The 20,501-nt window shown below is 43.4% G+C and overlaps 2 protein-coding genes across 4 annotated transcripts; both read right to left on the reverse strand.

Moving 5' to 3' along the window:
• Window positions 1-754: 754 nt before the first annotated feature.
• LSM11 (LSM11, U7 small nuclear RNA associated) lies at window positions 755-14,631 on the reverse strand. The gene is made up of 4 exons (XM_058848921.1): window positions 14,087-14,631; window positions 10,011-10,150; window positions 9,180-9,263; window positions 755-7,679 (listed from the first exon to the last, which is right to left on the reverse strand). The coding sequence occupies exons 1-4, from the start codon at window positions 14,496-14,498 to the stop codon at window positions 7,293-7,295; spliced, it is 1,023 nt and encodes a 340-aa protein (XP_058704904.1). The 5' UTR covers window positions 14,499-14,631; the 3' UTR covers window positions 755-7,292.
• Window positions 14,632-15,185: 554 nt separating this feature from the next.
• On the reverse strand, window positions 15,186-20,469 carry THG1L (tRNA-histidine guanylyltransferase 1 like). 3 transcript variants are annotated; one of them, XM_058848922.1, is made up of 6 exons: window positions 20,257-20,469; window positions 19,251-19,427; window positions 18,639-18,808; window positions 17,887-17,975; window positions 17,181-17,288; window positions 15,186-16,604 (listed from the first exon to the last, which is right to left on the reverse strand). In XM_058848922.1, the coding sequence occupies exons 1-6, from the start codon at window positions 20,439-20,441 to the stop codon at window positions 16,443-16,445; spliced, it is 891 nt and encodes a 296-aa protein (XP_058704905.1). In that variant the 5' UTR covers window positions 20,442-20,469; the 3' UTR covers window positions 15,186-16,442. The 3 variants fall into 3 exon arrangements, with proteins under 3 accessions (XP_058704905.1, XP_058704906.1, XP_058704907.1); XM_058848923.1 differs by lacking the exon at window positions 20,257-20,469 and having other exon boundaries at window positions 18,639-18,804; window positions 19,251-19,389; XM_058848924.1 differs by lacking the exon at window positions 20,257-20,469 and having other exon boundaries at window positions 18,639-18,713; window positions 19,251-19,317.
• Between the last annotated feature and the right edge of the window lie 32 nt (window positions 20,470-20,501).

Genomic DNA, 20,501 nt, shown 5'->3' on the forward strand with positions numbered 1-20,501 from the left:
ATTCTCCCCCATTCTCTCGCAGAGAGAGGCTCCTCCCCTGAGTGGGAGCATCCCTCCAGCCTCTGCCTCCTGTCTGGGACGGGGTTCCCAGGCTGCAATGGCAATTACTCCTTCTAGCCTTGGGCAGGGACATCTTCCACTGTCCCAGGCTGTTCCAAGCCCCGTCAAACCTGGTCTTGGATACTCCCAGGGATGTGGCAGCCACAGCTTCTCCAAGCAACATGTACCAGGGCCTCCCCACCCGCAGAAGGGACAATTTCTCCCTAAAAAGGCATCTGTGATCCAAACGTATCAGTATCACTTACCATGGGATTAGAAAGGCTCCTGGAAGTCAGGTTCCCCACTGCATATGCACACACTGGAGCAGATGTACATGGATGCTGGCTCTGGACCTCCCCAGTTCCTGGAAAACCATCTCCTGATGGCATTGTGGAAGACCACACACTAAGGTAACAGACATTTGAGTGAGCAGGCCACTGGTGGTTACATTTATCAACATGAAGTTCACTTCCCTTCTGCATCTCTAAGAAACAAGTATCATGGTATTGTTATTTTGTAGATTAATACCCTTTTGAACACACAAATGACTGGTTTGTCCCCAGTTATGTGACTAGATAGCAGTGCTTTATTCACACCTGGGAGTCTCCACATCCAGCATCTGTCCTAACAACAGCAGTCCTGGCTCCTTCACTGACACAATACACATCACCGTATTGGTAGAACACAAAAAAAAAAAACATGCTTTGAGGCAAACTGTAACATGGAGATATTTATTGCATTGCAGTCTTAGCAATTTTAAATATAAACATTTATATCTGGAAAGCAGAATATTGCAAATTCAGTATTATCCAATATGTTTATAGCAGCATCAGCTTCCTAAGAAACAAAATGTTTAGGAAGACAGAGAAGGAATTGTTACAAACAAGTTACACCCTCATTTATCACCATCTGACCCAAACATGGAACTGCAGCTGTGAAACAGATATTGAAGTCACCAAATGTGACCTTGAAGACATCAGTGATTTCAAGACTGAAGAGTGTTTTTGTACCTGATTCCCCACATGGTTTTTGTGTGCCAAGGTGAGGTTAACTAACAGTCACGAGCCTGGAGAGGGCAGAGGGTTGATGTGTCTGCATTTCCTGACAGACAGAGTTTTGATAACAACGCTTGACACTTGTATAGCGTTTACCACTTCCCCAGCTCCTCGTAAGACAGGCAAGGAGTGCCCTTGGATGTGTTACAGCTGTGGAGTCAGGGAGAGGGATGGAAGCGACTTGCCATGGCCGTTCAGTGAGAGAGAGGCAGTGAAAAGAGCGGAATTTGTCAGCCCCTGACATCCACATCAGTCTGGTGGCTCATGCTGCTCCTCTGCAGCTCCCTAAGGAAGTTTTACAGGTGACTGATTGGTTAACAAGTCCCAATCCGTGCAACTACAGTGGGTGTGTGCACCACCTGAAAAGAGGTCAACCCATCTGCTCCCCTTGTAATGCCCATTTTAGTTTTAGGGAAACCAAACATTTCTCTCATCTCGTCCTCTTAGAATAATGTGTCAGCTGAAGACACCTTGGCACAGCTGCACTTTGCTCTGAAGCAGTGGAAATCAGAAGCAATTGCTATAGGAGCAGCTTTCATTTCTTTCCTGAGGGAGAGCACTGATCTTTTGAGAGGAAAAAAGGATGGATATGTTTTCACACAAACTGATCAAACTACTTTTCATTCTAAACGAATAGAAGACTGACTAAAAGTCTCAGGTGTACTAATTTTTTTCAACAAAGTCATCCAGGTATACACCAGAAAGCTAAAAGCTAATAAGATAGTTATCCAGGAACATCAGGAGGCATTTCCTTTCCCTGACAGGCCTTCGATTCCACGAGCTAAGAGCAAGAGCACTTACAGTGACATCTGAAAGGACTTACAAACATCATGAGACAAGCACCTCTGCTGTTTCCCCATTAAAGCAGTCCTTTCTCCTGCACCCCAGGAGGCCAACAAGGAAAGCCAAGCCTCCTCCAACCGCACCTCAAAAGGGCAAATTTGTTTACTTCCATCTTCTCCCACTGGGTTTCCCATGCAAAATGTTAAGAGGCACGATCATTAGGGGTGGAGCCTGGCAGAGATTCCAGGGGCAGTTCAGGTGCTCTGAAAGGCTCACAGCAAAAGGGAGGCTGCACTCAAGAGCTGGCTCAGCATTCTCCCCTTCATCTACAGAGTTCAGCTGCACAGTGCTGCCAGGATTGTGCCCCAGGCATAGGCTAGAAAGCCTCTTCCCATGTCAAGGAGTTATCACCACCTGAGTAATTCCTCTCCCCTCCTTTGCCTAATATCCCATCTAACGCTACTCTCTGTCAGTGTGAAGCCATTCCCCCTTGTCCTGGCACTCCAGGCCCCTGTCAATAGTCTCTCTCCATCTTTCCTGTAAGCTCCCTTCAGGTACTTGAAGGCTGCAGTTAGGTCACGCCAAAGCTTCTCTTCTCCAGGCTGAACAATCCCAACCCTCTCAGCTTTTCCTGGTTTGCAATACTTTAATTACAATCAGAATTTCACAAATCCCATAAAAACTTACTTTTCCAACACTATTTCTAGTTAGCAGCAGCCTTTCCTAAAGTTCTAATGAACTGTCTTAGGATTGCTATTTGTACAAACTTGAATTTTTTAAGCCAATGTCAAGAAGCGAAAGCATGAACTGAAGTAGTTCTGGGCTGCAGACGCTGCAGACCTCAGCATTCATATTTTACATTTGGCAGTGCAGGCAGGAGAGAAAACATCCTCATATTAATTGGCAGTATTTGCAGTTACGCTCTGAGGCAGACACCGGTATATACCTGAGCAGATTCTCAGGCAAGAGCTGTCCTGGCTGAGGGAATCACTGCATCACCTCTGACAAGGTGCAGGGCTGTGCCTTCCAATTTTATTCAGTGGCAGAGCTTGCAGTGTAAATTGGTGCTTATAACTCTGATCTTTTTAATGAAAGACAGGAATTTTGCCTGGAGATAAACATCTTCATAAACTGTGTTTTCAGTCTGCTGTCCCTGCTCCATTTTCCTTCAAGATTCTGGATGAAATACTTTCCACCTGTCTCAGTTAGGTCAGTGCCATGAAGAAACAGGGTGAGTGTGGGCAGAATGTTGGACAGAATGTCAAATTCAATAAAAATTAGATACTTTCTTTCTGGTTTTTTATCCTGCACACCTTTTAACCCAGTGATTCACATGTGCAAGTGGGTGACTGCAACAACAAACTAGGAAAACCTAACACTTTGTGAAAGAAATAAAGTAACAAAATTATTTTTAAAAATATTCAAAAAATCAGCTTACTCCAAAAAGTAATATTATCCAAGATAAACAATTCTTCTGACCAAATAATTCCAAAAATTTAAAGAGAACGGTATGAAAATCAAGAATAGCTAAAGGCTCTCTGGACTCAAAACTGGATGGGGTAAAATTCCTTAGGGAAGGGTAAAAACCACTGGGCACTCAGACCTGTTCCTGCTGAGACACTGCCATGCTGAGGGGGAATGCTGCAAAAGAAACAATGAATCCAAACACTGAAGGAGAAGAAGCAGATGGAAAACAGCACTCACTGATTAATTCAGTAATCACCTGCCGAGGACATGCTAAGTATTTCACTGTAGGTCAGAAAAAAATCTTCCAGACAATTAACAACCTGGACAAGTCAGTTGAGAGAAGGAACCAAACACACACTTTTTTATAAGCCTTTTCTCCCCTTTGGCCTTACCTTCTTTACTACCACAGCCAAAGAAGTGTTTGATAAAAATGAAGCACCTGTGCAAAAACATTTCCTAAGAAATAATCCCAGAAATGAGAAATTATTTTAAAACTTTCTCAAATTATCCCAATGCTTCTTCAAAGTTATTGCAGAAAACTTCTCCCTGCAGTAACTGGGTACCTCACCCCAAACACACTTTAAGAACCTCTGCTGAGCACCAGGCTGAGTAAAGTCCTAGAGATACAGGACAGGTGGCAACCTGTGGATCCTTTCCAGGGAGGATTTCACATCTGCCCAAAGCTTTTTCACTCTCACATTGCTCTCTGTTTCTTACTCTTCCTTAGCACAAAGATTTTGGTGTGTCTGTGCTCACAGCATCACTGCAGCAAGAGAGGAAGGGCTGGCAGCAAAGAACTTTTTGAACAAAAAATTTTATGTTGAGTTTGGAAAAGGAAAACTATAGAAAGAAACAACCAGAAACAATTAAGAAAAACACTGGAAACCAAAGCTCATTTGTTTTAAAAGCTTGTTTTCTTTTTAAAACAGATTTAGGAGAATACTTCATTGAGGTAGAAGAATTCATTTCTGAACATGACATTCAACTTTAAATAAAGAACAACATTATGTGCAGTATTGAACAAGCAAGTGACAACACACCTACAGGATCACTTGCTTCATCAGAATCGTGATGCTTTAAAGAGACTAAATCTGTAAGATAGCATTTTATTAATGCATTTTAAAAATATGCAATGCCAGAAAAAGTGGGAAAAGGAAGATGTTTTGGAAGATCTGAAGTTGTAGAAAAGGAAGCAGTAATTAGGAAGCAGCTCAGAAATAATGAGAAAGGTGGATAGGAAAGTAGGAAACAAACAAAGAACCAACAAGTAATTAATTAAATCTAAATTGGAAGAGAGCAGTTTAACCAACTTCACAGATGAGAGGAGGAACCTTTTAACAATGAGGTAGTACAAAAAAAGCAGGTAAACTATTATCCTTTACCAGGTTTGCTCACCATGGTGATGATTCTGGAAGAACAGGTAAGGGATGATATAAAAATCAAGGCACAAACTTAAGTCTAAGCACCAGCATTTTTCATAGAATGTAAACAAAGAAACTCGTAGATGTGAAGCAACAAACATCTGTAAGGTTTCAGGGAAAAACCCATTATGAAAGGAAACACTGAGACTTCCAGCAGCAACTGAGAACTTGGGGAAGTGTCAATGGACAAAGAAGGGCAGCACAGCCACAAAAACACTCATAGTAGTTGTATCTTAGTTAATGTCCAAGACATAATCTAGGCAGACAAACAGAATTAAGAATATGAAGTGAAGAGAAGCATGAATTCAATGAGTTGTCACTGTATATCAGCCTGGGGGTGATCTGACACCCTTTGGTCAAATATGAAAGAAAGAGGAGAGATCAAAACCAGAGGCCTTTGGTACTAACAGAAAAGGCAGAGAGGAGTCATCCCAAGCAGCTGAAATAAAAACAAAGCTGCCAGACAACAGAGAAGAAATCCCCATAACCAAAACATAAGGAAGAAAATATTCACTTGCAATAAAAGCTGCTGGGAAGTCAGGAGCAGAGATAAGCACCTTGTTCCTAGCTTCACATGTTTCTAGTAATTTGTGAGGGTTCTGGTTAGTACATAGAAAGCCAACCAGGAAAAAGTGCAGAAAGCCAGGACAACATGAACAGTCTTTGTAAACCAGAGTTTAGAAAGTCCTCAGGAGACAAAGTACTGACAGGAGAAAGGGAGGGAAAAAAAAAAAATGAAGAAAGAAAAAAAGGGAGAACCTGCAGAGTACATGAACAGTAAAGAAGGGAGGGGAAACAAGAACCTCCATGAGAAGAATCTTTTCAGTGCCTAGTCTCAGTTCACAGAGGGATGGGATTACAGCAGTAAAGCAATGTTTCAGAAGAAGCTGTAGAGAATGTTTATTTTTTTTTCTTTTCTTTTTTACCCATGATGAAACTATTTTGCCTCAACAGTACTTTTTACTCTGTCCCAGGCTGAACTTGGCTTTGAGCTCAGTGGCTGAGCTCATCAAACCCCATGTCATGTGAAATGTTGACATAAGTTTCAAGCTCCCCCAGAGGCAAACAGCTGCTTTGTGTGTCCAGAATGCCTGCTAAATGATTTCTGTGATTTACCCAAACACCAGACATATCCCTAATGACCAAGCAAGCAGAATGCTGCATCTGCAGCAACAGAAATCCATGTCACCTACATGTACAGCCACTCAATTTGAGAACTCAGGGCATCTATATGCAATGTAAGTCCTGCTATAAAGCAATTTCCTATCTTCAGCTTAAACACACAGAGTTGCTGCAAAGCACAAGGCAGTTGAGATGAATACAGAATAGCAGCATGAAATCTCCTTTGACAACAAAGGGGACAGGCTACATAATGGAACAGCTTCATTTACTTCTGCAGGTAGGTTTTTTGGAAAGCAGTTTATAGCTGCAGAACCCTGGCCTGGCCTGCAATAATTTAACACCCTTGCAAAATGACATACTGATGAGTTGAGTTTAACTTCTATACTTCAAAACCTTTTCAGGCACATCTCCAAAGATGGAATTAGATGATGCATCCCTCACATGGACAGGAAAGACCCATGAAGATTCCTGTTCCATGAGAACTGCTAGAGACACAGCACCTCTGATTTCAATAGAGGGAGCCTTGGAAGGTGTTTAAATACAGGACAGGTGTGCTCAGCACAAACACACCTGAGAAAAACCCAATCTTTGCCAGCTTCACTGCTACACTAAGTAGCAAATAGGTGAAATATAAAAGGATAGTTTTCCATCTTCACCCACAGATAAACTCCAAACAGGGATGTCTCTGGATCAGCAACATCATCTGCTTGCTGGTGACACAGAGCCAAAGCACAGCATTACAAAGAGAGCTTAAGCTTTGTTACTGGAAACAAGTTACAGTCCTGCCATCACCCACATTAAAAGAGCAGTTTAAAATTAAGAGGTTTTCTATCACACATTACAGAGCTAACTATGACAAAGAGGCCAGTAGCCATCAGCAGGATGACTCCTATGTTTTATAAACTATTTCAAAATGGCTGTCAGAATTCTGCCTGGAAAAGAGGACATCCATGTAACAGCAGCAGATAAACGGTTGGTTCCTTTAGCAATTTCCTCGTGATATTACTCAGAATGTGCAAAAGAGCATTTCTGATTTATTGCAGGTCCAGATCTTATCCTTAAATGTGTGTCACAAGTAGCTCCTGTAACAGAGTACACCAAAATTCTCTTACAACCCTCCCCATTTAGCTCCTTTTTAAGAAACAGTGGGATCTCTGCTTAACTCCCTCATATCACAGAAACAACTGCATTGCTGACCTTCTCCTGAGACCCCCAACAGGGATCTAAGGAGGCTGCTTTGGCATCAAGCCCAGGATGCTCAAGTTACAATTCTTTCCCCTACCTTGTGGTGGCAATGGGAAACCAGCCACAGTACATCCTACTCAATGACAACTCTAAATAGCAATGGGAGCTGCAGCAGCAAGTCATGCTATCAAATAAATACTCTGACAAAGGCTCAGCCAAGTCAATGTGCTAAATGGACAAGCAAGACATTCTCTCCTCGAATAAAGATCTGGTTTATGTGGCGTGTGAACACCTGCTGATAATCCACCTTGGGCCGCCTTCTCCTCCGGGACTGGCTCCTTGCTCGGGCCCCAGCAGCACTGGCCCCCTCTGTGTGGGCAGTCCTGCTGCCCACATCAGCTTCACTTCTGTCACCTGGGGTCTTCTTCTCTCCAGCTCTGCCCAAGTGTTTCTGCCTCTCATGCTCCTCTTCTGCTCTCCCTCGTCCAGATCCAACTTTCAAACTCAGCGTCTGAGAGTCATTTGTCAGGGCCAGCTCCTCTGAGACAGTCTTTGATTCAGCTCCCTTCTTCCTCGAGGATTCCTGCAGCTTGAGTCTGTCAAACAGCTGTAAAAGAACAATTGTATCTATGACCACACTCTAAAAACAAGAGAGGCCACTTACTCCACGCTTCTACATTGTATTTTCACGTATCATCCCAAATCAGCTCACAAGACACAGTGACAAATCTCCACCAGCAAAAAAGACCATGGTTGCTTACCGAAGTCAAACAGTGAGAGAAGGTAAATAAGTCTCTTGCATGGTCATGACTGTCTTAATGTGAGCACCAAGGAATTTAATTTGGGGTGCAACACTGCTTTGTGGTAGCCTTTAACCTTGGTCAGGAGAAACAGAGATACCAAGTTGCTCCTACAGCTCACTTTTCCCCATGTTCTTTTAATGTTGTCAGTTTTAGACAGATCTCCATCCTTGTGACATGAATCCCTAAGATAAGGGGCCTCCATTAGCAAAGTCTGTACACTGAAAAACTGAGGGATCTTTTGTGTTCCCCAAAACAAACTAAAAGATGACACGTGGGTATTTGGGGAGGTGAGCAGACCACAAACAACAGAAAAATAATAAAAGCTACAGCAGCAGACCCAAAGCACTGCATGAACTCATTAATCTAAGAATACATGGTGCTGAAACTGGAAAAGAAATTGCTTTTAATCTGGCAGCAGACAAGCTTTTATGAAATAATGACAAATGAGATTTTTGGTTAGCTTCTCTCTTCCCAGCAACAGGATGGAAAGCCAACGCCTGTGAGAGTGAGCTAAGGGAACAATGACAACTTGATTATTTTTAGCTAGTCTTTAAAAAAAGGAAGGGTGGGATCTATCAGAAAACAGATTTAAATGGCAGGAATTTGAAAGCAAACTCCTCACAATGAAACAGTTTAAATGTTTCTGTGGTGCTTCTCTGATGTTCAAAAAGCCCGGAGCTGCTGCCATTCAACGGGCACTGCCCTGTCACTTTTTTTTTCCCTTCATTGTTCAGAAGTTCATCTATCATCTCTTCAGTTGTCAACGTGGTAAACAACTCTATTTGCAGTTGGATCCTAGAGAGTGGACAGCTTTGGAGATCTTGAGCTTCACAGTACCCAGACTGGAAGCTCAAGTTACCAAAGAGCTGTGTTGTTTCTCTGGATGCAGACATAGACTGTGCCATGAAGAACTTCAGTACCAGAGGGATGCTCTGCCACATTCCCTGGCAAGACAAACACGGACCTGATCAGTCACAGGTGCAAAAAAACACAGAGAAAAAAATCGCACTTCAAAACCCAGAGTGAGCTTCTAGAAGCTCAGCATGTTACATTAAGCAGTGGCAGCAACTCTGATCTGATTCTAAAGTGGGGCTTCAGTAACACCAAACTCCTAAAGTACTTTCAGAAAGATCAGAAAACATTTTGGGTATTTTTTTTTCTCAGTTCAAATTATTTTAGAGTCATCTGCAATAAAAGGAGGTAAAATATTTCAAATATAAACATGGGTTCCAAATCAGTGCTCCCCTTTTATTTCTTTGAAAAAGGGGCTCCTAATAAGAAAGAAAACAGGAGATGTCACCTACTCGGGTCAGTGAGAGCTGAGGTTCTGCATAGAAGGCTTTGCCCATTACTGGTTTCCTGTAAGTCTCATCCACATCTGTCAGGGCCTAAAAAAAGATAAAAGAAATTAAAATATCGAAACTAAAATAAAAAATGAAGCAGCTTTGGACCAGCTTTGTGTCAAAGCATTATGAAATTATGTTCTGAGAGAAAATCCATCCCAGGAACAAGCTGTGCTTTGGAGCTGGTTTGTTAATCATCTAAATTGTACTGAGGTATAAAAGCAGCAGCAAAGTTCATTCTGAACTACTTGCAAAATCTCCATGATCCTTGCCTGCAAAATCCTTCCCTCCTTCCCACTTCCAAACTTTTCACACCTCCAGGCTCACAAATATTTAATAGCTTCTTTTCCATCTATTTCTTTAAGATCTTCACAAGGTAGAAAAGAAGGAAAAGCTTTTGTCACTGGCAGCTCAGTGACGTTGTGAAAGAAAACAGAGAAGCACCCACCCCTATAGAAAGATTGGGTTTTGCAGAGAAAGCTCTGGAAGCTTCTGATATTCTTCATATTCCACCTTCCTGTGTTCTTATACAAAATCTCTGAAGATGTTGGGAACTCTTCAAAGCTTCTCTCTCACCTAAAACCTCTCTAAGATGGTTGGGCACCTCCCAGATGTACCAGTCCAACACCAAGTACCACTTCAGTTTGAAACCCAGCACCTGGTACCAGAGCAAATTCATTTGTGAACCACAAAACCACATTAACCTTCCCCATATGTCATTTGCTTAAACCTGTTGCAAATTTCAAGTTTTCAATATAACAGTTACAAATCAAGGCCTAGAACAATAATTACCATATTCCAGAATTTGTCAAATGCAACCAAAAACCCTGTGCAGACTCCACGAAGCCCTTTGAAAGTGCGGATGTGGACATTAATTCTGACACCGTCTCGGACACAGCGATGAAGCTCCCCCAGTGGGCTCCCTTCATGGACTAGAACAGAAAGAGAACATCACCAGTCTTCACCAAAATATACAGAATCACAGAACAGAATCATAGAATGGCCTGAGTTGGAAGACTGATTAAGGATCATCCTCTTTCAACTCCCTGCCACAGGCAGGGACAGCTTTCACTAGACCAAGGTTGATCAGAGCCCCATCCAGCCTGGCCTTGAACACTTCCAGGGCTGAGGCAGCCACAGCTTCTCTGGACAACCTGTGCCTCACCACCCTCACAGGCAAGAATTTTTCTCTCATATCTAATCTAAAGCTACTTTTTTTCAGTTTGAAACTATTCCTGCTTTTCTTGTCACTACATATTCTTGTAAAAAACTCTCTCTTCAATATCCATCTATCTAAAAACCATGTAGAAATACACTCTATGTACAATCATGGCAGAGCTTGGCACAACACTTGTGTTCACAACAATAGCAATGACAAACCCCCAAGCACTGTAGCACACTGTGGTTGCCATTACCAGACCACCAAAACTCTTCTTACAATGGGGAGACCTCAGAAAACAAGGTTTTGCTTTACATAGCCCACAGCCAAATCAGTCTTAGCTGAAAATCTTTTTGCTACATTTCAAAAACATTCCAAGTAATCTGAACTGTAAATAAAAGTGGTTGAGAGGGAACAGAAAGCTCATGGGGGCAGTCAGTTCCACAGAAAAGACAAAAGCCTGGTTAAAGCTACCTCAGATTAGTTATGAGCTGCAAATAAAGAATTGTAGCAGATTTGTTCCTTTTCTTTACAAGGAGATTTCTGAAACAATGAATGACTCAAAATCCTTCAACTTACTAAACTGGATCAGTTCAAACTGATGAAAATGCATTGTTTCAGTTAAGATTTTAGCAGCCAGCTGAACATCCTTCAAAGCTGTACAAGTCCTTGGCAAGGAAATAAAATTACTCTAAGGAGCAGCCAGCAAACCATGCTAAACCCCAGGGCAATAATGCTTTAACCAGGGCAAAAGTGAAGGAATTCAGTAAAATGTACAGCTTGCCTGGCTCACACAAGCCTTGTCTGCACACCAGAAATCTTTGCAAGTTTAACTTACGTAGAGGGATAGATACTATTTATGACTTCCACCCATGCCTTGGTACCCGTTTGCTTGTGCAAACACAGTCCCAGGACTGCTGTACAATTTCTACTAAGAGTCAGAGAAAAGACTTGGTCTAAAATCTTCCACAGTTCTTTATATTAATAAAATATGTGAGCCAGAGATGATCTCTCACCTTGTGCCTTAGGGATTGTGCATTTAAGGTTTGATTTGCACACCAGAAAATGCTTCCTGTGAGTGTAAAGTGACTGTGTAAAACAGCTGATCTGCAGGACAGGGCTGCAGGGTAATTCATGGCCACAGCAGGGAAATCTAAATCAGTTTCCTCTGAATTAACCTAATCACATTTATTTTTTGAGATCCATTGTCTTTTTGCCAGCCCTCTCCAGCTGGATAACTGCAGGAAGTTGGTTTCACACAGAGCATAAGCTGTCTCAGCACCTCCCAGCCTTGCTTAGGGGGTCTTTCCATGAGCCTCTGTGTCTCCTTCAGCTGAACTGATAACAAACATGTTCTGGATTGTCAGATCCATCACAGGAACCACAGATGACACCATCACAATATCAAATTGATGCTTCCAATCAAAAATCAGTATTTTTTTCTAACCAACCCTGAGAACTTACATAGTAATTTAAAATCCAGACTTATTTTTAGATTTTAAGTTCCTATATTCCCTTTAAGTAGGAACTCTATCTACAACTTTTTACAGAATTCTACATCACTTATTTCCAACTATGCCTCTGCCTCTCAGTACCCAGGACAACACTACACAGCTCTACCAAATCTGCACTCTGCCCACTATTCCTTGCTGTGTAAGGTTCTGGTTCCTCCACAGCAAACCTCCAGCTTCATCTGAGCAAAAAGGCAGAACACAATACCGAAAACCCCTTCAACAACCTTCACCATTCTCAGAAAAAATAAAACCTGTAACATAAAGCATTTGTTTTTGGAACACACCTCCTCTGCAAGCACCAAGGGCTGCAAAGAGCAGCCTCTGCTCACAACTAAATCTGCCTTTGCCTTCTGTGTTGGTAAGGTCTGGCATGAACAAGGTTTCAATACATAGGAAGAAAAGTTCCCTAGTTGGAATGCAAAATCCAACCCCTACCTGTACAAAATAAGCACATGCTTAATACCAGGACTCTGAAAAATTACTCCAAAACTACTGTAAGTAGAGGGCAAGCACCCCAAAAGGGTGAAAATAAAGATCTAAACTCTGGTTAAGTTCAAGTCCTTGTCCTCAGGGCAGGCTCTATTAAGAGGCAAGGTTAGAAAAACATCAAGAGAAAAGTTGAAATAACTCAGAACACTGTCAAAAGCCTTTCCACCTGCCTTGCACATGAATTCTCTGCCCCTTGGTGAATGCAAAGTAATAATAAATAGCTCCTCCTGAACTGATCCAACACAGTCCAAGTTCCAAACACCTGTTTTGCAGACATACTCCCAGTTACAGGGAAAGCACACAATTTTGGCTATAAATCACTCTTAAAACACCCCAGGCTGCTGAACAGCACTTTCTGTTACAGATGTGCCAGTCTTCTTTGAAGTCCAGACATGGATGTGTGGATATTAAGTATGTGTTTTTAATGGTTCTTAATAAAAAATATCTCAGTTTACACTGGTGATGAAAATTGAAGAAAAAAACTGTGTAAAAATTAAGATCTGAAATCAATACTTAAGGTCAGTTTTCTGGAAATCCTGTGCCAACAGAACCTCTGAATTTGTCCAGAGCACTAAGTGTGATACTTAAGGTCATGCAGAATCTATAGCAATGAATACGTTGCGTTTAAGTGTCTAAGCAAAATGTTTTTGCCTTGGGCATCCAGAATGGAACATTTTGGGCTTTGCCTTTTTAGAAAAAAAATTGAGGTGATGGTGAAAAGATAACTTGATTCCAAAATGAACCCCAGAACTTTTAATTAAGTGCACTGACGTTACACCTCACCTGACAGCAGTGACATTTAATTCCTAGTGGGGACACAAGTAGCACCTCTTCATGTTTAGGGGATGTTTACCCTGACTGCATTTTTACAAGAAATATGTATCATCATCACAGCTGATGAATTTACATCACAACTGTCTCTCACCTCAATCCTTTTACCAGAAATGCCACTATTTCTGCCTGCAGGATGTTTGGTTAGCAACCAAGTAACAGCAGTGTGTTACACACTTACCCTGTGGTTATGATTCAACTACACCCTGGACTGACCCAAACATGACACTGATATTAAGTCAGAGAGCAACGTGCTAATACCAGTCCTGGTTCAAAATAGTATTTTTGAGAATACAGCACTGTCTCATCCTTTTTCTCCTTAAAACAAAGAGGATGTACTGCATGTAATTCACCAATTAACAGAACAGAACATCACCACAACAAAGTCAGTGTCATCTCTGTGTGAGCAGCTCTGTGAAATGCTGTTCCTCATTCCTGCACACCATTTCAGAGAATCACTGAATGGTCTGGGTTGGGAGGAACCTGAAAGCTCATTTCGTTCCAATTCCCCTGCCATGTGCAGGGACACCTTCCACTACACCAGGTTACTCCAAGCCCCATCCAGCCTGGCCTTGGACACTCCCATGGATGGGGCAGCCACAGCTTCTCTGGGCACCCTGTGCCAGTGCCTCTGCACTGGGAGATGTAATTTCTCATCAACCTAAATCATTCCCCACAGCACCCACCCACACCCCGTTGTCACCCAACCGCTTCTGCCAGCCACCGCTCTCTCCTCACCCCCAAATTCCCCAAACTCCACGTCGGGCCCAGCCGCAACCCTTGATCCACCTCAGCATGACCCCGGCCTTCACACTCTCCGCTTCCCCCTCAGCCCTGCCTCCCTTTGCCCGCCCAGCCCGGGCCCGCGCCCTTACGGGGCATCCTGGTGAGGACATTGCGCGGTGCCCGCCGCCGCCGGGTCGCCGTTCCGCCTTCAGCCGCGTCCTGCTCGGGGCCCGCGTTGACCATGAGGCTGCGGAGGCGCTGGATGCGCTCGGGGTCGGGGGCGGGCGGGCCCCGGCGGGACGCGCGGCCGGCGGGGGCACCGCGGCGGGCGGGGGCGGCGCGGCGGCCGCCCGGGCGGCGCAGGCCGCGCTGGAAGCTCTCGTACTCGGCGAGGTTGTTGAAGCAAGGCGCGGCGGGGAAGGGCAGCGGCGTGCGCGGCGAGTAGAGCGCCAGCAGCGGGTCGAAGCGGCTGGAGCTCACGTCCAGGCAGCCAGGGCTGGGCGAGCGGCGGCGGGAGCCCCGCGGCTCCGCGCCCGCCGCGCCCGCCTCGTCCTCCTCCATGGCGGGGCTGCGGGCGGCCGCACCGCCCAGCGCCGCCGCCAGGGGGCGCTGCCGCGCAACGCCGCGGGCCTGAGGGCGGAGCGGCCGCCATGGGCGGGAGGAGCCCGGAGAGGCTCGGGAGGAGCGCCGGTACCCGCACGGACACCTCCCTGCTCCACCCGGCACCGGAGAGCGTCCAGCAAAGGCCGCAAAGATGGTCAAGGGTCTGGAGCATCTCTCTTTTCTAAGAGACACTGCGGGAGCTGGGCCTGCTTAGCCAAAAGACTCACAGAGGGGTATCAAAATGATGGCGCCTAACTCTTCGTGGCGACAGGATGAGGAGCAGTGCACGTAAAATAAAACACAAGAAATTTCACCTCAGCATGAGGAAAAGCTTCTTTATGTTGAGGGTGGCAGAGCACTGGAACAGCTGCCCAGGGAGCAGCTCTCCCTCTGGAGACATCCCAGACCCAGCTGAACACATCCCTGGATTACCTGTTCCAGGTGTCCCTGCCCTGGCAGGGCAGCTGGACTGGATCATTTCCAGAAGTCCCTTCCAACCTTAACAAATCCATGATTATTTTCAGTTCCCCCCACTGGAGCAGCCCTCCTCCTGCCCACTCTGGGGACCATCCCTGGATCGGGGACCAAACCCTCCCTGCCCCAGGCCATGAAATGCCACCGGGGCAACAGGCAGTTGCAATGTAATTTGAAGTTTAATGCATAAAAGAATACACAGGGCAGAGATCATCTCTTCATTAACAACAACTGCCCAAGTTCAAGTCACTGTTCTGGGATGTTTCTGACCAGCTTGGTTAGAAGCAGTAATAGCCATATAAACACCTATCCTTATAGCTGTATTTCTACACTGAAATAGGTTATTTCCTTCAAATTCCAATTACACTGGGACAAGCCCCTATCCATTAGAAGAAATATTTCTGCTCTGAGAGGCCGATTTTGACAGTCTTAAGTGACAGTTAAACCAGAACAGAACTGTGCATAGAGCCCAGAACACACACTCCTCCCTTCCTTCTAACAAACGTGGATTGGCAGCAATGCCCTGTGTCATTCCCAGGGAGATCAAAGAACAGCAGCACAAATTGCTGGCTCCCTCTTTGCAGGCACCTGGAATGTTCTATGTTGTGCTGTATTTTTTTTTTTTAAATATGCTGTTTTATGCACAATAGGAGACAGGTGAATTCCCAGTCCAGGGAACATGAGGAAAGATGTCTTCCCATGTCCTAACAGAATTCCAGTCTGCACAGTATCTTTATTATTAACTTTGCTGTTTGGAACTGTCACCACTTACAAGTCCCAAGAATGAGAAAGGCCACATAATACAGCACAGCAGGGAAGGTACTATTATTTATATTTTTTAAAAGTATAAAAATCCTGTACATTTGACAAATACTTTAAAATCAACCATAGAAAACTGGTGGGCTACTCCACTGCATTTCAGTAAAAAATCAGACAATCAGTTGAATAGTTTGTCTCTCATCTGACTAAACACACCAGTCTTGAAATTTAATACTAAATCCCAACTGAAGTATTCTGGTCCATCTCAGGTAAAAACAAAAATCAAAATAATGATTTTCTGTTCAAATATGCAGGCTTTTTTATAGTTCAGCAGCTCAATAAAATACCTTATTGTTTAAATCCTATAGAAATACAGGACATTTCTACATACTTTTTTTTTAGAAATACACATGTACAAGACAGGAACAGTCTTAATTCATGATGAGTTCTTAATTTTCAAAATATAGTATGATTTTAGCTTTCCATATGGGCATATCCTCGTATGTCAGACAGCACCAGTGTCATCTTTTCAGGCAGCAACAGTGCTAAACCCAATGTAGTTGCTGAGGAGGGTTACAGGTCAAACTGCCAGCCACCACTCATATTCCTCACTTGCCAACAACCCAAGCAGAGCAGAATGTAAACTACCAGTTATGCTCATCAGAGATATCAACTATCCTCAGCCAGAATCTCGGGATATTCCTCCCAGAACTGGTCCCCAATGATGTCACAGTGCAAGGGAACAACTTTAGTCCTAGTTCGGGTCACTTCCACTTCTTTTTCTTCCTCTTCCTTTGGCAGTTTTATTTTCTTAGTGATGACTTCATTAACCTGAAAATACAGTTGACACATTAGCAAACATAAAAGGCTCCAGAGAGGGGATTCAAAAATTCTAATACAAAAAAAATTAATAAAAAAACACAGGACAGGAATTACTCCCACTAAATCAATGATGCAATTGTAGAATAATGAACATTTCCTTACAAGTTACATTAAAACACAAAAGGACTAAGCCAACTATGAGCTGAGCTACCTTATTGAACAGAAGTTTTTAATTCCTTTGCCATGGACATACTTGGGACCAAATCCTGGGAAGGGCCTGGTCCCAGTGAGACACACATTGTCATCTGCTGACACCTGTTTCATCTCAATGATCATAATTTGTATCTAAGCCAGCTTTTATATTGTGCTCATAGACATATAACTGGCTTTTATATTATGCTCATAGAAACAGCTCTCAAAAACATCTCCAAAACAATGAGTCATTATACACATAATTATATGGCAAATATAGCTGACATTAAAATATATTTATTCCTAGACATACACTGGAGATATATGTGGTGTTCTCACAGTGCAGTCTGTCTGCCACAGTGTATTTAAAATATGAGCCCAAAGGTTTTTTACCTTCTGCCATATTAGAACAGTTCCTTTTCTATATATCAAAGGTTCATTGTTGTAGTTGATGTTGAATTCAGAAAATAAGATTTCATTCTTATCTCCAGCCAAAGTTCCCTGAGAGGAAAAGAAAAGAAAAATACTCTTAGAGAAAAACAAATTGTATCTCTAGGGTAAAGGAGGGGTGAATATTGGAAGGAAGACAGACATTTGTAAAGGTTTTTCACCTTTAAATCACAAGGTTTAATTGCTTCTCCCGACAGAGGAATTAATTCCAACTGCCAGATGAGTATTAAAACAGAGGATTTTTATTACATTTTCAAGACAAATGGAAGACAGTCAACAGATTCCAGGAGAAAATAGGAATAACCTGCTAAAGTCTGCACAAGGAGACAAAACACAACAGAAGGGACTAGCAGTCAACAGGACCCGAATTCTGCCACTGCTCCTTGTGTTTGGATATAGAACATTTTGTGACATTTCTGAGATTTCTGAAATTGCTAACTAAGAACTTAAAACCCTGCTAATACTTTACCAAAATTACATTATTTGCTAGTGGTATTGGTATCTGCACAATGGAAGAAGTTGTTGACTACACCCGCAGAATTATTACAGTAAGAATGGACAAGCAGGGCTGCTGGGCAGGCAAGACACTTTGCAAATCTTAGCATTTAATTTTTAGCTGTAAAAACCCATGACTTCAGCAGACTCTTACCTGGAGCCTCTCCTGTGCTTGCACCGGTGTCAAACCACTTCGCTGTACAAGCATCCAGAACACTGTATTATAAAGGTTATTAATATGGCCTAGAGAAAGCACAGAAATGAGTGTGAGGAAGATTTTTACCAGCTTTATTTCCAGAGCTGTATCCAAGAAACAGCCAAGAATAATGGGGAATTAATAGAATCAGTTTCTAAAGAAGATACAGTGTTTATAATATATTTTTAAGGTACTGCATATCATGAGTAGAAGACAAATTTCATAAGTGAAAAGGGCACAGCAATGGCTGAAGGGTGTTTACGTATCATGTAAATTATTTTCATTTGACCATAGGGACTAGGTAGTGACAAAGATCTAGAGACAAATTCAGCACTCTGTTCTAACATGGAGTATTCAGCACTTTTGATTACTACCTCCTGTGAATTTGAATATTCACATCTCTTCATTAACGATTACCTCCACTAATCAAACTCTGAACATCAAAATTAATTTATTAATTCTGTTACCAGTTGTAATATTTCTTCTGCTGAACTCAATCTCAGGATGCAATAAATTCATTTGTAGCCTGAACACTTCAAATTTCAGCCAGTACACATACAAAGCCCAGCAGAAATGTAATATTATTGAAAACTATCACCCCATCTGCTGTTCATTCACTGACAACTGTATATATAAATACACTGGCAGAAAGGACATTTCAGAGGAAGTGAACTCAAGTGCACAAATCTCTCTTTTCTAGGAACACTTACAGTCTGCTTGCCTCCAGCTGAGGTAGTCCTTCAAATTCTGGTTGCTGGGATACAACACAATTCGTCCATCAAATCCTGGTGGGTACAGAAGCTGCTGGTCCTTAAAGTAATCCTTCCAATAGAACACGTAACTTGAGGAAAACTGGGAGACCACATGAGTCATGAACTTACTTGCAAACACAGAACAAGAGAAAAAAAGAAATAAATACATGAGTGTGATTATATATGTGTGGTTATCTGAGGTAATAGTAGTGATAACTAGCAGAGAGCAGCATTTCTTAAATCATGGCCAGACAGATGAGGGATGGCACAGACACTTTTGAACAATTGAGGTACTGAGAATTGTAACATTATCTTAAAAGAATGTCTGTTCATAATGTTTTGATTGTTTATATAATAAGTTGTTTATATAAACTTTTTACAAGCTCCATATTATTGAACATATTTTCCTGAAATATCACATGTAAAGAATCCATATGAAAAACTTCAACTAATTGCAGTGTAAGCACCAGCCCTCCTCCTAACCTCTGTGTGTAGGTAAAGTCAAATCTGTGGAAGAATTATAAAGAGATGTTAAAAACATGTTCACTTCAGTATCAAAGCAGCTGTTACCTTGCTCTTCTTTTAAACCACCTGCTCTTCTTTTTGAAGACAAAACTATATTCATCACTCTGTCCATAAGCAATAGCAATATCCTCCAGTTCTTGCATCACTGTCTGGGCACACTTGGTCATCAGCTGCAGAGCACGGTCATCATTTGGCTTTTTGAATTCATGCTGCTCAGAAAACCTTCAAAGCAAAAATGGTTGCATAAGAATCCCTCAAAAAGCGACTAAAAATGCTAAGCCATTCATTTTCCTCACATTTGCTTTAGTTAAATATTGATTTCCAGTATCCTGTCAATACTGACAAAAGAATTCCCTTCTTCAAAAATCCTTGTTATCCACTCTGGATAACCCATTCTCTTTCCCACCAGTATCTGACCCTAACCAGTCTTTCAAAGCAGCTGATTTAGGTATTTTAATTGGAAATGGATAACAAATACTACTTTCTGTAAACTCCCTTTCTCACTTCAATATTCAGCCCAATATTCAATATTCTTCAATATTCCAATGTCTTCAATATTCAGTCCAACAAGGGCAACATTATCAATGAACTTGTCAGAACTCAAGAGCTTTACCAAAACCAGAGATAATATCCCAACAAGACCCTGTGTTATCTACCAGCTGAGGGAACTGTGCCCTATTTATGCCGAGGGAAGGCGAATACCACACAAACACTGACTCCAAACACCAATACACGTCCCTGCATAGCAGCTGCTGTCCCTCCCCAGCACACCCAAGGCGCTGGAACCATTTCCCTACGGGGACCATTCCCTACCACCTGGCCCTGAAGCCGCCCGTGAAAACAAAATCCCGGTGGAATCCTGTGCCCTGGAGAGGCCGGGTGGGGAACACGAGGATCTGTAACCCCGCACCCGCAGGACTCACCCAGGCCGGGCAGGAACAGCCCAGCGGAACCCGGGCACCACCCCGGAGCCTGCTCCCGGCTCTGAGCCCGCACCCGCGGGGTCCCCGCAGCGCCCGGCCCGGCCCGGCCCGGCCCGCCCTGCCCGCACCTGTGGAAGTTGCGGCCATCCAGCCGCACCACGATCCAGCAGTTGGGCAGGACCGTGTCATCCGCCTCGAAATCCCGCACGTACTCGAACTTGCTCTTGGCCATGGTGGGGCCGCGGCGGCAGCGCAGGGAGCGCGGGGCGCGGCCGGCAGCGATGGCCGCGGCTGCCCGGCAGCAGCGCAGCATGACCGCCGCGGAAGCGGAAAGAGCAGCGCCGAGCCCTTCTGGGCGGCCCGGAGTAGCGCT

Source organism: Poecile atricapillus, chromosome 13 (genome assembly GCF_030490865.1).
Source record: "Poecile atricapillus isolate bPoeAtr1 chromosome 13, bPoeAtr1.hap1, whole genome shotgun sequence".
NCBI classification, from domain to species: domain Eukaryota; kingdom Metazoa; phylum Chordata; class Aves; order Passeriformes; family Paridae; genus Poecile; species Poecile atricapillus.

Bases quoted from the DNA above. Each gene is read 5' to 3' on its own strand.
- LSM11 (XM_058848921.1), bottom strand. From the start codon at position 14,498: ATGGAGGAGGACGAGGCGGGCGCGGCGGGCGCGGAGCCGCGGGGCTCC. The intron at 10,151-14,086 runs GTAAGGGCGCGG...TTTCTGTTCTAG, and splicing joins TGTCCTCACCAGGATGCCCC to TCCATGAAGGGAGCCCACTG. The intron at 9,264-10,010 runs GTAATTATTGTT...ATCTTTTTTTAG, and splicing joins TTGACAAATTCTGGAATATG to GCCCTGACAGATGTGGATGA.
- THG1L (XM_058848922.1), bottom strand. From the start codon at position 20,441: ATGCTGCGCTGCTGCCGGGCAGCCGCGGCCATCGCTGCCGGCCGCGCC. The intron at 17,289-17,886 runs GTAAGAGTCTGC...TTTTCCTCTCAG, and splicing joins AAGCACAGGAGAGGCTCCAG to GGAACTTTGGCTGGAGATAA. The intron at 16,605-17,180 runs GTAAAAAACCTT...CTGTATTTTCAG, and splicing joins CTGTTCTAATATGGCAGAAG to GTTAATGAAGTCATCACTAA.